Genomic DNA, 16,599 nt, shown 5'->3' on the forward strand with positions numbered 1-16,599 from the left:
GGACAGCTCAGGAAGACGGGCCCTTAAGACTAAGACTCAAGCGTACATAAGTTACATAAGTCTAACCTTCTGTTTCTTCCTTTTTTCCTCTTTAGCTCAGGCATTCGACCAGCCACAAACAAAATCAGAAGGGGAATTAATAACTATGTTAACAACAATACACAAGGTCTTAAATAAGACCACCCCAGACATAGGACAAGATTGCTGGTTGTACCTAAACCCACAACCCCCTTACTATGTCAGGGTACGAACTCCCCTAAATGTAACTGAGCTCAGAAGGCTAGAACATCAAGTCAATTCACTAACAGAAGTAGTCCCCCAAATTAGAAGAGGTTTAGATTTATTATTCTTAAAACAAGATAGATTATGTATGGCTCCTGGTGAAACCTGTTGCTTCTATGTCGATAACTCTAAAATAGTTTGAGAAAGTTTACGACTAGTACAGAGAAATTTAAATGCCAGGGAAAGACAGAGACTAGAATCAAAAAACTGGTTTCATGGGATGTTCAATTGGTCACCATGGCTAACAACCCTTCTATCTGCTGTAGCTGGACCTTTAATCATCGTCCTCCTCTTGTTAACTTTGGCCATGTTTCCTCAATTTCTTGTTTGCATATATTAGGAAAAGAATTAATTCTATTAGACTTTTAGTATTACAGAATAGAGGCTATGAGCAAATTCTGCATGAAGAATCAAAGATTTGATTGTCTGCTAAGGCGAGTGGGGAATGCGGTGGCTGAGAAATGACTGCTAGAAATTTATTACTTGCAGGAAATTACTGCTTGGTTATCACCCATGGGGACATAACAATAAGCTTTCTGCTTCTGTACTTTTGCTTGCACAACTGACCTGTGGGTCAACAGGTAGTGAATAAAAGAAAAATAGACCTTTGTGTTCAGACAGAATGAAGAATGGGGTTTGGTGCTTAAAAACCCTGTACCTCTACATTTGGGGGGCTGCTTAATTTGGTGTCTGCATACTCCTGGCAGACTCAGCTGGCTAAATAAAGAGTGTGTTTCCTATAACTCACTGAATACTGGTGCTCCGTGTGTCTTTCGGGGGCTGGCGGCTACAACAATAACAGCCTCAGAAAGCAAAATGATGAATCTGAGTCCTGTCAATCTTAGTTGTCAATCAAGGCAGCCCATTCCTCTAGAAAAGTCACTACCCACAGCAAAAAGAGATAACAGCCACAAAGGCTTTGTTTTCAGGCCTTTTGAGCCACACTTCTCTCGCTCAGGCCTGCTTTCACGTCTGGAAGTGTACTTTCCCTTCTAATAAAGCTTTTCTTTTATACTGAATATCAGCGTCTCGCTCAATTCTTTTTTCGAGACATCGAGAACCTGGACAACGCACCAGGAGAGGAGCCCACTCTCCGGTAACAGAATGCCTAAACCTGCAGTCGTGGCGGTGAGTGTGGGTTCTTGGGAAAATACAGACATAGAAAAAGACTGAGGCCATGGATGTTGAATTATTGGTAGGACATCAGAGATGCTTGGTTACTTGACACTGGTGTGCACTGCCATCAGCATAGCAACTCTGGCCACTGAACTTCAGAATCTAACTGTCAGCATGAGCATATTTCGCGTAGACAAGTTACGCTTAATTTCGTAAAGAAAATTAGAGCCCAGTTTAGAAAGCTACGTTTAGCGTTTGTGCCATTCGGTGTTGTATTCCAGAACATACGGAAGGCCCCACACACTGTGGGGAACTCATGGCTTTTGTTTCTGTGTCTCACATTGCAACTTTTTATTGTTATCGAATCGCCCCAACAAGATGGCAGACTCTGCTGGCACAGGCGCAATATAGTGCTCTCTGTATTCTCCGGGAAGTGTCACTTGGCGTGTGTAGGAAAGAACATACCTACAAGCCAGGGGGAAGAGAAGAGGAGGCAGCCACGATGATTGGGCAGCACAAGCATGGTCCCCCTGTGGCAGCCTGACCCTGCCTGGCCATTTCCTGCTTGAAGGAGTTTGTTCCTGATTGCGCTCTCTCCACCTCAAGGACCCTCCTGCTAACATCACTTTTCTCATAGCTTGCCAACCAATTTATGTTCTTCCTTATCTCTGTAGCTGTGTAGGAATGACAAGGCTATAAAACTTTCTGTTATGGGACAATCGGGGTTCAACCTTTGGATAAGAATACACTGAGCCAGCATCAATGAACGCTCCTTCCTGCTGATAGCCTCGGTGTCACGCCTCTCTGTTCGAGAATCTTGCGAAACCACCACCTCTCTTGGTTTTAATGTCTGCTTGGGCCACGAATAGTGACATCCTCCATTTTGACAACCAACTTCAGCTTCCATGCCTGCCAAAGTCCTCTCGCCGTCTAGGTCTGTACTCCATGTCCCTTCCCTGTGAAGCCCTTCCCAGCCCCTCCAAGCAGAGTCCAGGAGTTAGTCACTAACTGCTTGCGCTTGCTCAGCATTTTACTCAGATCTGTGCTGTAGTCAACTGTCTCTGCCATTCATCTGAAGCTTCCTAAGAGCAGGAACCAAGCACAGTTACATTTTCCCTGCACAGTTCAGCCCTAATGTTGTTGGTCGACATTATTTTGAAGAGGAATTTCCCACTTAATTGGCCAACATTTCTAATCAGGTCTTTTTTTTTTTCTGCTACTGTAAACATACCTGCTGCATAGGCCCAAGATATTGGGGTCAACTGAGAATTCACCCTCCCCCTAAGAAATATTGCTTTTAGTGTTTAGACAGATGTATCACCACCCTTTAAGGTGTATTGCTTTGGCACTAATTAGAAAAGATGTAATGCTTTAGTGCTTATTAGAAAATCCCATGCTCTGTAACTTCCCGGAGCCCATAGCAAGGTTGAGGTTCTGTAAATCAGCCCAAGCCAACTATAATAATGTGGGTACAAAAGCAAAATTGCCCCTAAGCCCTGAGCCCAAATTTTCAGAGCACTAGCTCTTCTGGGACCGCCGGCGTAATAAAACTTCGTTCTCTTTCTCTCTGGGTTACTGACTGGATTTTCGCTGCTCTGATTTTTGGAGCTTTTGGGATTTTTTCCATAACATTTTGAAGAGTGAATGAATGAATGAATGAATGCTGTTCCCCAGCAGGCACAAACGGGAATGAGACCACAGACACTATTCCAAGATGATATTTAAAGGGTTTAGCGAAGGAAACTGGGAAGATGCTGGCAAGGCATGTAACTGTCCATTCTTCGACAGCAGAAGCGCTTGAGGTAGAAAGGACTTGTGCTTGCCCCCCCGCCCCCGCACCCCCCAGTTTTACTTTCTTTATTGAAGCTCAGTGTAAATTCATTTATATTTTTACAATTAAACATCGTCTACATTAACGTTTTTATAAATGAAGCGTTACTGTACTTTAATAATGCTTCATAAAATAATGAAGAGATTGCCTTATATGTGTATATTGTCAAATGTACTCTTCATTATATGTCTTTCATTGTTTAATTGTACAAATTCTCTTTGGTGATTTTATTCTGAGACACTCTCATGTTCTATCTACTTAAGGCGATAAAATCCGAGCTTCCTTATGGGCACAGGCTGTGCTCACATTTCGTAAGACATCTCCATGGCTCTCTTCATCACTAACTTTTAGAGCGTTCGTCTTATGAGGCAGAACAAGGACACCATGTCCAAAGTCATGTTCATGGACAAGCAGAGCACATTACCATAAGAACTGCTTCACTTCTCCCGCCAGTGCCAACCTCCAAGTAGATGCAGTTATCAGGTCTTTAATGGGAAGAGCGTGGTCGTGTGTGTGGCTAAGAGCTGACTTAGAACCACTTGGTACTCTCCTGGATGACCCCAAGACTTGCTGAAGTGGTACTTTGTTGGGTCCTTGGTGTTCTCACGGTTTTGCTGAAACACCCCACACAGAGGGTGAAAGCAGGTTAGGCCTAAGAAAATCTGCAGAGCCTGGGCCTGGAGCTAGAAGTACCCAGCACAAGTGAGAACAGGAACAATCCGAGAGATGCTGGGAGACAAGCCGAGCTGCTCGCCAAAGATGGAATCTGAAGCTGAGGACGTTTTTACTTAATCAAGGACAAGTTGCCCCCAGTGACCAGAAAGACTAGAGGACACAGAAATATTACTCACTCTTATTATTATAGATGCTGTTATTATAAGACATAGCCACTCCAGTTTTAAGATGTGTACATTTAGCTGGCCGCCTCTCTGCAGGCCACAATTTGATCATCTGTAGATCAGTGAGTCACACTAGATAATATCTAAGTTTCCTTCCACCGATAGTGGATTATGATGCTTAGAATTTGAAAAGGAAGGATGAGATTTATGGAGATATCAGTAAAATTGGATAAAGTGAAGGGAAAATGTGACAAGAAGCAACAAAGGAGAGATGAGCTTAAAATTCTTGAGTAAATATGATGGGGTCACTTGTCAGGACTAACTCTTACAAACCATCCTTGTTTGCCTAGTACTGTGGGGCTTGCTGTATCACAGGACTTGGAGTTTTAAAATCAGGAAAGCCGCAGGTAAACTGGAATGAGTTGGTCATTTTATTTTTGACCTCAAGCGCCCCCAAAATAATATCACATGGACTAAACATAGGAATGAGAACTAGATAGTTCAATACAAATATTGGAACTTGATAAAGGACATGTGCTCTTGTAAGGAAGCATATTTAATAGAAAAATAACAATATATACCAATAATGGAAAAAGCACACCTGAACACTAACTCTGTGATTCCCAGAGACTATTCACGTGGACATTAAAGAAGAAATAGATATCATATTACTCAGGGAGCATGCTTCCAAAAGCCCAGGCCAACATGTCGTATGTTTGAGAGTTTACCGAGGCAAACAGAGGGCTTAACCAAATTCTAAGATTATCAAGCAAATTCTAACGTTTCTAGGAATGAGTGCTTTTTGTTTTGATTGGAAGAAAGAGGAGGGTAAGTTTTGCCTCTTTCGTGTGAGGGTCAGGATGGTTGTTTTTCAGGAGCAGCCAGAGACCAGGCTTAGAGAGCACGGCAGTGTCCTCTGTCACCACCCTGGCCTTCTGCTCTGCATCTCCCGTTATGTTGAGCTGGTTTGAGCCTCTTTGAAGGAAGAGGGTAGAAGGAAAAACCAAAGACGTTTGGGTGAGAGATTTTATAAGACTTGGGGCTCGAACGGTGATCCCGCAGCATCCGGCATCAAAGTACAAGATACAGGGGGCAGGGAACTTGCTCCCCACTGTATGTGGAGCCCAGCTTCCCTCTGGCACCTTGCGGACTGGTGGCTTTGGCAGTATTGGGAGATGTCAAGCTCCCCAAGGATACCGATGCTGTCAGCAAAGGCAAGAGTTTGATGCCCTCAGGGCGCTCCATGAAAAGTGGCATTAAGAATACATATATGCACATACATATATATATGTATGTGTATATATGTGTATATTTATATACATATATACATACATACATATGTATATATAAAATTTTCTGGCTTGCCTCATTTGATCGTGAAAAATGAGTTTCATTTCGTTCATGTTCTTATACCTGCGATTTGTTTATATTATTTTCACCTTGGTATTCCATTGCGGAAACATGCCGTAATGTATTCATCTAATCTATTATTGATGCACAATTGAGCTGTTTCCTGGTTTTTGCTGTTACAACCAATGCTGTGTACGCATAAGCACCGGGATACATTTAGATGTGTAAGAGTTTCTCTAGGACGGACATCGCTGAAGTGCACATGTACGTATCTTCAACTTTACTAGATAATAACAAATTGGTCTCCACAGTGATTGCACCAATATGCTTTCCTCAACTATATGTGAAAAGTTATGCTGCTCACAAACGTTACCTACTATCAGACTCTTTCATTTTTGCCAGTCTGGAATGTTTTCTGCTGGCATCTGTTTGTGATTTTAAGCTGCAGTTCACTGCTCACTAAAGAGGTCGAGTAGATTTTCATGTCTGTTGGCCACTGAGATCTCCAGTTGTATCCAATATCTTTTCCAGTCTTTCCCCCATTTTTTCTATTTGGTTGTTGCTTTCCTACTGATTTGTAGGAATCTTTTATATATTCTGGATAATAGTTCTTCGTTGGAGATATATATATATATATATATATATATATATATATATATATATAACATATATTTCCGCTTCGTGTATTTTAATGGATAGATAGATAGCTAGACCTTCATTGCAAATATCTTGTAACGCTCTGAGGGCCCGGATTTGTATGCTTTTATGATATTTTTACATGAAAAAAATGTTCTTAATTTTACTGTGATCAAATGTACCCATCTTTTCCTTTAGTGCTGTTTTTTCCTCTAAGAAACCCTTTCCCAACCTGAGATCGGAAAGATTTCTCTTTTCTTAGCTTCTAAAACTTACACACCATCTTAATTACTGTATACTAAGTTACTCTCAATCCTCCAACTTTATTCTTCTTTTTCAAAGGTTTTTGGTCACCCTCGGTTCTTCCATATGAATGTTAGAAGGGCGCGTCAGTTTCTACCCGTTTGTCAAAAAACCTGATGGCATCGAGGCTGGTGTCGCATTGAACCTGGACACCGACCTGAGAAGAACTGGCATTGTAGCAGCACTGAATCTTCTAACTAATGATCGTCGTGTAAGTCTCCATTTATTTAGAACTTCTTTCATTTCTCTCCACACTATTTCTAACGTTCAGGGCACAGATCTTGCACATCGCCTGTCAGTTCGATCCCTCCATCTTTCCCATTTTTGCTAGTTTTGCTGAGAGTTTTTAATCAGGAATGGACATTGGATTCTGTCAAATGCTGTTCTTATGTTTATTGATAACAACTGTATATTTATTGCTTTTTTAGTTTGTTTCTGTGGTACATTAACTGATTTTTAAGTGGTCAAGCAACTTTACATTCCTGGGATAGACTTGATCATGGGGTTTTATCCTTTTTAAACATTACTAGATTGTATTTGCTAAATTTTGTTTAGAATTTGTGAATCCACGTTCTTGAGGGATATTGCTGTATAGCTTTTCTGTAATATCTTCACCTGGTCAAGATAATGTCAAGATAATGCTGGCATCATACAATGAATTAGGAAGTGATCCCTCTTCTTGCTGTTTTAGTATTATTATGAAAGTAGTTTGGGCCTCGTGAACCCCCAAATACATCTCACATATCCCAGGCACAATTTAACTCTGTATAGTCTAAGAACATTGACTCAATTTTTCAAACTAATAACGCTACGTGAATAAGCCACGGTGCAGGCCCAAGAGGATTCTACTTTGAAAGAAAGCGTTGGATGTGATTTCATCAAAATCTAATACTAGTTCAGTATTCTTGTCAGTATCATATTATAAATTCAATGATTCACTTGTAAAGAAAATGTCCTGAAAAATTTTAGGACTGGGTCATGTCAAAGTCGATATATATACAAGGACATTTAAATTTGAAGTTGTCCAAAAAGTCATTTCTTGGTTCACAAATCTAAAAGCAATGTGGATTTTCAATTTCCAAGTAATTTTCACTGTTTTTCAGTTTCAGGTAAGCTTTATTATAATTATGCAGCAGACATGTTGAAATAAATGCACAGTTAAGTTAAATGACTATTGAAGAAGGACTCGCCAACTTGAACTAAATTTTTTAAACTAAACTCTAACTTACAAGTTTCACAACACTTAAAATGTTTAGTTCATGTTTATAAGTGCAGTTGCTTATGCATAACCCAATTTATATTTTTACAAGTTTGCAAAAACATGTACATATACATTATGTATTAAACGTCTAGCAGATTAAGATCAAAATTCTGCAATAATTTATAAACGATAAAAACTTATTACCACTGAAACTATCATATTGAGCAGTCTAAATATTTGCTTTTGTGATACTATTTGACAAAAGCTCAAAAATCGATTTCTCTGCTTTTTAGTAGTGCTATAATGTTTTGAGTATTCTCAGAAAAGCCAAGTTTATGGCATAATTCACATCTCATTCTTAGTGATTGGATAATAATTACAATATTTTTTAGTAAAAGATAAAATTGTCTATTCCCATTCCAAAAGGATCCTACTTCCTAAACCCATTTTGCTATCCTCACTTGTTGCTGACGATTTCCTGGTTGGCCAGTTTCCATGTATCTCTCAAACAGGGCTATCTGATTTTTTTCAGACACGGTCGTCTGATTTTTCCTCGGTAAGGCTGCACTTCGATGCATTCAATTACTTTGAAATTTTTCTCACGTAAATTTCTCCAACTCAAGCCTTCAAATTTCTACTAATGTAAGAGAAAGGCTTCTTTGGAATGCTGGATCCCCAAAATAACACCCAAACAACCTGATGATAAGATAATGTTAAACTTATGACAGAGAATGTGACCTCTGTGGAATCTCAGTAGCATCTGGAAGGGGAAAGTAGGAATATTTCCTGAGATTGTTGATGTCTGTGCTCCCCTCCTTGCCTCCTCCTCCATCTTAGAGAAAGAATCCTGTTGGTCAAGATTTTCTACCAGGTTAATGATCAACCTCTGAGAAGGAGACAGAGTGCTACAGCTTCACATGGCACTGGTGGGAGCATTCAGTCCAGGAGGGCGCATTATGGAGCCTGTGTTCAAAATTCCAACCAAATACTGCAATTCAGCCCCGTCAGAAACAAAGTTGATGCTTTGATCTCCAAATGCCTGATTCTAGAGTCTATGGCTCGATGTGTTCCCAACTCAGGAGAAGAGCAGTCACCCTCACACTCCAAGAGAACACGATTAATACGTGTTGACTATTATTTTGACTTTTAGCTGCCCAGAAATTTTTATGATATTTTTATGAACATTTACAGATAAGTGTTTACCAAGCAAGATACTCTGATACTCTTAAAATAGAAACTTTGCTACTAAGGTTAGCTCTCTTTGAGAATTTTGTATAATGGACACTGAAGAGAGAGTTTTTTTGTTTGTTTGTTTTGTTTCGTTTTTTTTTTTTTTTTTTTTGCAAATATTGGCTTTTGTTTCTACCTCTTTAAAATCAACATCCTCCTATGATGTCAGCATTGGCTACGCTTCGAGGGTGATGAGTTTTAATGCCAGAGTTAAATCGGGGCCACCAGGGCTCATATCCCTGAATCAGGAATGATTCCCATTCATTGGGCAAAAGCAGCCCATAAACATTTACCAGATAATGTCCTGTAAGAACACAGAGTTCATCTCTATCTCTGACCGCAAACCCCAGAGTCAGATCCCTCTTTGCCTTAGACCCTGGCTCCATCTTACTTGCTGTGATCTGCGGTAGTTTTTAACCTTTCTATGCCTGTCTCTTCTTCTACGAATTAGGGAAATAATAGCAACTAACGATCTTCTAAGTGGGGCTTACTGAAATTAACACTTGTTAAGTGCTTGGAATAACCTATGCTATGGTAGCCAGATTGCCTACCTTCACCTGCCAGCTACTCAAGCTTTTGGTTTCCTCATCTATAACATCGGTATAACAATACGTACACCTCTGGGTAACTGGGATACATAAGTGACATTATCTATGCAGAGTTTTCGGCAGGCAGTAGCATAAATCAGATGGATGTATCTCTCTTTTTTTTTCTTTCTTTCATGGAAAATAGATTGGAAGAAGGCAATCCAGGTCTGATGTGGCAGCTACACCATTTAAAGAATCCAGGATCTTTGTATTCTACTGTTTCCATGCAGTTTCCTGATTCCAACTGGTTGCTTGAGCTCTGGTCATTATATCCACCTTGCGGATAGCAGAGAGGAAGAAGGAGGCAAAGAAGAGAGGTATAACCCTTCACTAGCGGCTAGGTTTACCAAGAAACGTTCTCTTAGAAAACTCAGTTCCCTTGCTTGGTTAGCTGGAATTAGAACTTTGTCTCTATAATTTTACTTCCTATAAAACTTGCTGGGGATTTTTTTCTGAATTAATTACCAGAACTAATCATCTAGTTTCGGAAAATATTTTCCCCCCAAGCAATATTAAAGATTCACTGACAGACTTACTTATCGGACCAGAAAGGTTACCTAAGCATTTGCCACATATCTAATAAGTTATATGTATGTATAGGCATCTTGCAGTCTATGGGTTTCTAGCGTGGAAATACTATTACGTTATATGGAGGCTGCTCTCTGATATTCATACTTTTGAGGGGCAGAAATTCATGTAAGGATCTGAAAGAAAGCTTCAGACTCCTCCCTGGAAGAATACACCTAAAAATATATGCTCTGAAATGTGCATGTAATGAATTTTTATTGCACGGAAAGTACATTTTCTTCACAGAGATAATACAAAACGTACAATGCTTTATGACTCACTAATTCTCATAAATGTTAAGCTTGGCAAATCGTTTGGATGATGGGCTTTCCTATTCATGTAACACAAGAGAAAAACTGCCTAAAGTTTTATTATGCACTTCCAGAAGACCTCTGTAGAGTCAGCGAGTTTCTAGGGAGTGTGCTCTCGTTTCTTGACAAAATCTGATTGTTCAAAGCCCTGATTCCGATGAAACTGATGACGCCTGCAGCAGTAGACAAGACTTCTTTCAGGATTTTCGCAAATCACTTGAAATTGATAATGAAATGTGGAGTCTCCTCAGAGACCACACAGTGCCTCCCCCAGCCCCAGGCACTCTCCACCCTGGTATCCTGCTCTGACTCTTTCAGTTGTTGTCATAACTGTAGGAAATCATCATATTTATGCATTTAAAGAATGTATTCTTTGTTTATACATCATACTCAAATCTTATTTATCCTGAGGACCGAGTATTTTTAGTGCTGCACTAAATTTGGAGCCTGGGACAAGTGCCTCACTTGAGTCACCCTCATCTTGGCCCTGGCGGTCAGCTAGCTTGAAACGGGGGCCGGGGAGAGGGAGTATTCACTCCACAGGGGCTGGCAATCACTGCAAATCAGAACCTTCCTTCCCCGCCACCATCCCCAGAACTGATTCTTCAACATTTAGTGACAGATCCCTGCCAACCATCCTGGCTGCCCAAACCCATGGTCTTTTAACCCCCTCCTCTTTCCTGGATGTTCATGAACTTGCCCTAAGCGAAGAAGATGAGCCCCTTGGAGGACGGAGGGCGGAGGACGGTGCCTCCTCTGCACCTCTCTTCAGAACTGGCTGGGCTTTGTTCTGTCAGTCATTTACTTGAGCAAGCCTAACAGTGAGATAACCGTCCTCTTTGTGTATCGCAGCGTCTCTCAACATCGGGTGCTTCTAAGTTCATGGCGTGAAATCATAAGCCCCACTGTCCTTCCCACTGCCCTCGCGGTCAATCTTCCTTGGTGGTTAAATGTAAATATTCTACCACTGTCCTGCCCCTTCTGTAATCATTTTTGGTGACTTTGGCATCCATACAATTGTTGATGCCTCTGATATCTCAGTTAACTGACCCCTCCAATTGCTGCTATAAACTTTTCCTCTCTTTCCTGTGATTACCTATAAACCCACTCTCATTAAATATCAAATGTAAGCACCGCATCTAACCAATGCTTTCAACCCCTTCTTATTTCCTCGAATGTGGCAGCCTGACCCTGCCTGGTCATCTCCTGCTCAAAGAGTTGGTCCCTGACTGCCCCCTCCCCCACTTCAAGGACTCTCTGGCTAATGTCAGATTTTCCATAGCTTGCCAACCAATTACTGTTCTTCCGTATATCTGTAGCTGCATAGGAAAGATAAGACTGACTAAAACTGCCTGTTATGTTGCAAGTGGGGCTCCGCCTTTGATTAAGAATCTGCTGAGCGGGTGCAGGCGTCGATAAAATGCTGCTTCTTGCTTACAGCCTCCGTGTCCCGTCTCTCCATTCGAGAATCCTGCCACGGGAACACTCTGCTTCTCCATTCCTTGATCATCATGAAGATCTCTGATCCACTAACCTTACGTCATATCACTGCCGTTCACCACCACCTTCCCTGGACAATCAACATCTCATCCCCCGTTCTTTTTTTATCCAGGTTAGATGCCATGGTCTCTTGCATAATTACACCTTGCCTTCATGCTCGGCAAATAAACTTTTTTATTTGTTCCGATCAATACAGAAGATCAGAGACAGTTTGCGTTCAAACAGAGAACAGTACACATTGACACATTTACAGGTTTTCGCCAGGGCTAAATTAACCGTTTTGACTTTGTCATCGTTCAATGACACCTGGCCCTTCCGAACATCCTACTCTAATCCAGGTAGCATATTGGACACCCTAGAAAGAAACATGCCTTCCAGAGGGTAGGAAATACACCCTACTGTGATTTAGAATGCATGTCACCCCGGTGAAATTTTTAGGGGTCCAGTAGTTGAGGCATTCTGGGACAATATACCCAAATAAAGAAAAGAACAAATTATTACATCTCGCAACTACCGCGGTAAAAAGCATTTTTGTCCGTGGACACAGCAAGAGTCCCATTAAATTATAATTAAATTTTAATAAGATCTGCCAGCAAGATGAAAATCACCACCCTGGCTGGTGTAACTGGCCCCACTCAGCGAGAGGGGGTTGGGTGCTCCCTTGCTCCGTTATAACGAGTGGCAAACCCAGAACAAGAAGGGTATGATCATGGAAGTGTCGGTCAAGACATCGGGTACGTCTCTAAGACTTCCTGAGGTTATGGGTTGGAGCGAGGAGAATTTTGAATGGATAGCGGAGGAGGGAGAGGATGAGTTCTAGTTGTGGCTCTCGATGAGACCAGCTGCGGCACACTGGCTGCAGTCTGTCCTGTTAGCTGCCGCAAGGGGCCCCTCGCTGAAGGCCTTGTCGCCCCAGCTGCTGCAAGTCCCGCTGGCATACAGCATTCAGCAATCCAATCCTCGAGAGATTTTCTCAGCTACAGAGAGCCACCTTGCCCAGTGTCACAGAGGTGGCTCATATCGATGCCAGATAAATCTTACGGTATAGTCTGAACACTTGGCCATCTCAGTGCAGCAGGGGGCATCTCTGGTACTCCCGCAGGGAGCGCCCTCTGTCCACGGCTGCTCCAGTCCCTTCTCTCTCGTGGGTGTTTATCCCAAGGGCTCTCCTGAATAAGCACCCTGCGTGCTAAATTCCATCTCGGAGTTCGCTTTCCGGACAACCCAACCTGTGACACCACCCTAGACCAGGGTCCCTTCTATCCCCTACATGGACACAGTCGGCCACAGACTGCTCTCCGTCTCCCTCCTTGCACCCTGGGTCTCTCCTACACACTGCAACTAGAGTATTCATTCTAGAGTGTACATCAGCTCATGATACTCTCCTGTTAAAGATGTCCAGTAGTTTCCTGTCACATTCGGAATGCAACCCAACTGTCTTGTGACGGCCCTTTGCTGCTCTATGTAATCTGACCTGTGGCTGCCCCCTCCCCCTCCCATTTTAGCTACAACTTCATTTCCTAGGGACGTCCGAGGCACTCTCTCGGCTCCACCCACGCACGCTTCTTGCTTCTCCTATCACTCCGCCTGCGCCCCACCCCATACACACAAACCTACTCCCACCACTCTCAGGCGCCACACAGGACTCTTCCCGCATGCGGGAAGGCGTCTCCCTGGGTGACACACGGCTCATGCTTCCTCTCCATCCTCTTTGTCAAGGCAGTCAGCCCTGCCCTCATCTCTACCTTTAGCATCTCTTTTGTTTTCATCATATGGTTTATCAGTACCGCACCAGATATTCCACTGGCTTGTTTTTAAATGTTTACTCTCTCCCCGCCGCCCCGCCTACAAACGAGGCTTCGTGTGGTCAGAAACTTGGTTCTGTAGAACAGTACCTGTTGGTATCAAATATTTAGTAAATATTTGTTGGATAAATTAGTGGATTTCTTGAATGAATACCCGTCTTCCATAAAGGTGCCAAATTTGTTAATACCACATGCGCTTTGCCCGTGTACAGAGATCTGTTCCTCTCGTAGATTTTCTCAGCAAGGGCATGGGTCTGCCCATTGAGGATGAAACAGGAGCTGGCAACCAGGAAGTTGTCAGGCATCTCATCCAAGTCCGTGCTGATGGGGAATGACAAGCTGCTCTGTGGCCTGCTTAAAAATAACAGAATCTGTCTTAGCAATTCTGCAGGTTCACTGGGCTTCACTCTCTCTGCTGCCACCAAACCAGAATCCCAGCTCAAGAAGGTGACCCCTCAATTTCATCAGTAACCTATTCATAACTCAGAGCGCAGGCGACGTATTTACTTGAGTTGTGAGGCCCACTCCCCCACACTGATGTATGGGGAAATCTCCCCTCTTGCCACCAGGCATCCAATGCCTCGTCACTCAGAAAGAAGAAGCCACAGGTACTAGAGGTTCTCGGCCACAGAGCCAGCATACGTCAGTGTGCCCCAGCAGCCGTGAGGGGTGTCACGGTCATTGGTTTCTACAAATAGGTAATTCGTGAATAGCGTAGGCATTTCTTACAAAAATGGTCTCAGAGTTACCTTGTTAGAAGGCTCCCCTCACTCATCTGCTGTCTCTTAAGCTTTCTTGGCTGGAAGATAAAGGGGTGCAGTGACGGCTGCAGGGGTGGAAATTGTGTAGATGCACGCAGACGCTCACGCACATTCTCGTGCATGTGCTATGAAGAGTGTGGCAGTCACGCGTTATGGCAGCGTGGATAACGATTGCTCTGTGTGAATAACTCCACCCCGGTGGGTTGATTCTTTTTTATTTCGGTGCTCTCAGGCATTGTGCGGCCAGTGAGTTATTTGCCTCCATGCGCAATTTGAGGAGGAGTGGCACTCAAAATCTCAGTAATCAAGATAAATTATATTTTATGCAATATCCGAAAAATATCAATTAATGCAATAAAATTCAGGACAAACAAAACATCAACATTTCAAAGGCAGGCCACTTACTAACTTCTTGGCCTTGGGCAAATTACTGAATCTCGGTTTCTTCATTCCGAAAATTGGGAAAGGAATGTCGTCAGTTGTCTTTGCCAGGAAGTTGTAAGGATCAAGTCAGAGAATGTATGTGAAATGCCTGATATACAGAAGGCACCCAGAAAAGACTGGATGTTATTATGCACAAAAATGGAACAGCTATGCTAAAAGTGACAAAATCTCTCTTTCCTTCTCTTTCTCTTCTCTCTTGTCCCTTTTTTATACACCAGTGTCGAAGTGGAGTGTAAATATCACCACTTCTCTTAATAACCTTTGCCATACAAACCTCATTTGCAGCCAAATGTGAATAAATATTGACACACTGGAGCCAGCTCCCCAGCAGAAGAGTTCCGTGAGCCTTAAAAGTCCATTCCACTCCATTGCAGTGGCTGAGGCCTCTGTCCTCTTCCTGTGGCTCTCGCATTGAAAAACCTCGTCAGAATACTCCATTTTTAGATAGTTATGCAGTCGGTTTCTATACTCAATGATCATAGAAACAACAACAAAGCCCTTCATGTTGAGTCCAGGTCCCTAACAGATGACTCCTCTGTATAGACCAGCCCGGTCATTCAAGGTGATTATTTCCCCCCAAAGACTAGCTTTTTGGACAGCAATCTCTATGTGAATGAGGATCTTATGAATAAAAAGAGGTGGGCTACTGCTCTTTCGCCACAAAACTGGACCTGGGCTTCTGTAAACAGTGTGACCAGCATTAGGGAGACATAAAAATTCTATTAACTTGGGACAAATAGCATCAAAATTTACCTCCTACCGATGGTTCTTATAAAAGTCAAATGGAAAAATATCGGGGCTAGTCTGATGTGTATAAAATTTTCCTAGGGGGCACTTTTTTAGAAATCGTTAAAATGGAAAATTACAGAATAGAGTTTAGAGAGATCTGTTTCCTGAGTCATCACCAGCAGACGTAATTCCCAGTCTTGCATGATTAGGGGAAAGACTGGAGGGTGATGGAGCAGAAAGAGCAGGTTCGGGGAAGGACAGAGCATCATGGAGAGAGGTTGTTGGAACCAAACAAAAATTGTCTTCAAAGTTCTTCCAGCAAATTTCCTTCGGCTGTATTTGAAAATAATGTGTCTTTTTGCCTGCCAATGAGGGCTGATTGAGTTATTAGGCATCCCTTTATTTGAAGTACTTGAAGCTTTACTATTAGAGCTAATTTTTCTTTAGTGGATATCTGTCTTGAATTCACTTTTCTTCTAGAGTTTTGCTAAATGACCAGATTTAAACTTGCCCCTTAAATAGAGTCTCGTGTTCTAAAAGTTTATTATCTTCTGTGTGTGTTCTGGATCAAGCTCATGGATGCTTCCTAACGTGAAGAAATGCTGGATTGGGGAAGAAGGCTTGCTGAACCAAACCCATTGTGCGCAGACGCTGCTCACAACTAGGGCAGGGTGTGGAGACAGCCCGACGAGCTACACAAAGACAGGCTGGGCAACCCCAAATCTCGAGATTGCAAGCCATTTCTCTGACAGGTACCTTCCTGAGAGCAAAAGACCCTAAAAGATACCCGTAGTCCATATGCTTCGTACAAATTAAGGACCAGGTATTGTCAACTTCCCAAAGAGCATGATATTGGGCTTGGACAACAGATAGACAAACATAGTCTACGGGCCCTTAAAAAAAAAAAGAAGGAAAGCAAAGAAACCAAAACTCCCTCCCAGGGTACTTATTTGTAGGACGTCTTTTACTTTTGTAATAGCATTCTTATTTCCAGGCACCACAGGGACGGGCGTGGTGTCCTGCAGCTGTGTGGATCATGGGCCAGCAATCTCAGCGGAAAATTACGACCTCTTAGGCCCTAACGAAGCTCCAGCGCTAGTTCCAGAG

At 42.5% G+C, this 16,599-nt stretch overlaps 1 protein-coding gene across 2 annotated transcripts in view; it reads left to right on the forward strand.

Moving 5' to 3' along the window:
• The window catches only part of LOC107510482 (aldo-keto reductase family 1 member B1-like), a 60,782-nt gene extending 44,193 nt beyond the window's left edge, over positions 1–16,589 (forward strand). The window contains exons 11-12 of one of the 2 annotated variants that reach the window (XM_036230900.1): positions 16,065–16,244; positions 16,487–16,589. In XM_036230900.1, coding sequence (XP_036086793.1) covers positions 16,065–16,244; positions 16,487–16,574 — 268 coding nt within the window. In that variant the 3' untranslated portion in view covers positions 16,575–16,589. Of the gene's footprint in view, positions 1–5,600; positions 5,683–6,396; positions 6,988–16,064; positions 16,245–16,486 lie in introns of those variants that run through there. The other variant, XM_036230903.1, reaches the window with a different exon arrangement.
• The last annotated feature ends 10 nt before the right edge of the window (positions 16,590–16,599 follow it).

This window comes from Rousettus aegyptiacus, unplaced genomic scaffold (assembly GCF_014176215.1).
Source record: "Rousettus aegyptiacus isolate mRouAeg1 unplaced genomic scaffold, mRouAeg1.p scaffold_m13_p_13, whole genome shotgun sequence".
Classification (NCBI taxonomy): Eukaryota; Metazoa; Chordata; class Mammalia; order Chiroptera; family Pteropodidae; genus Rousettus; species Rousettus aegyptiacus.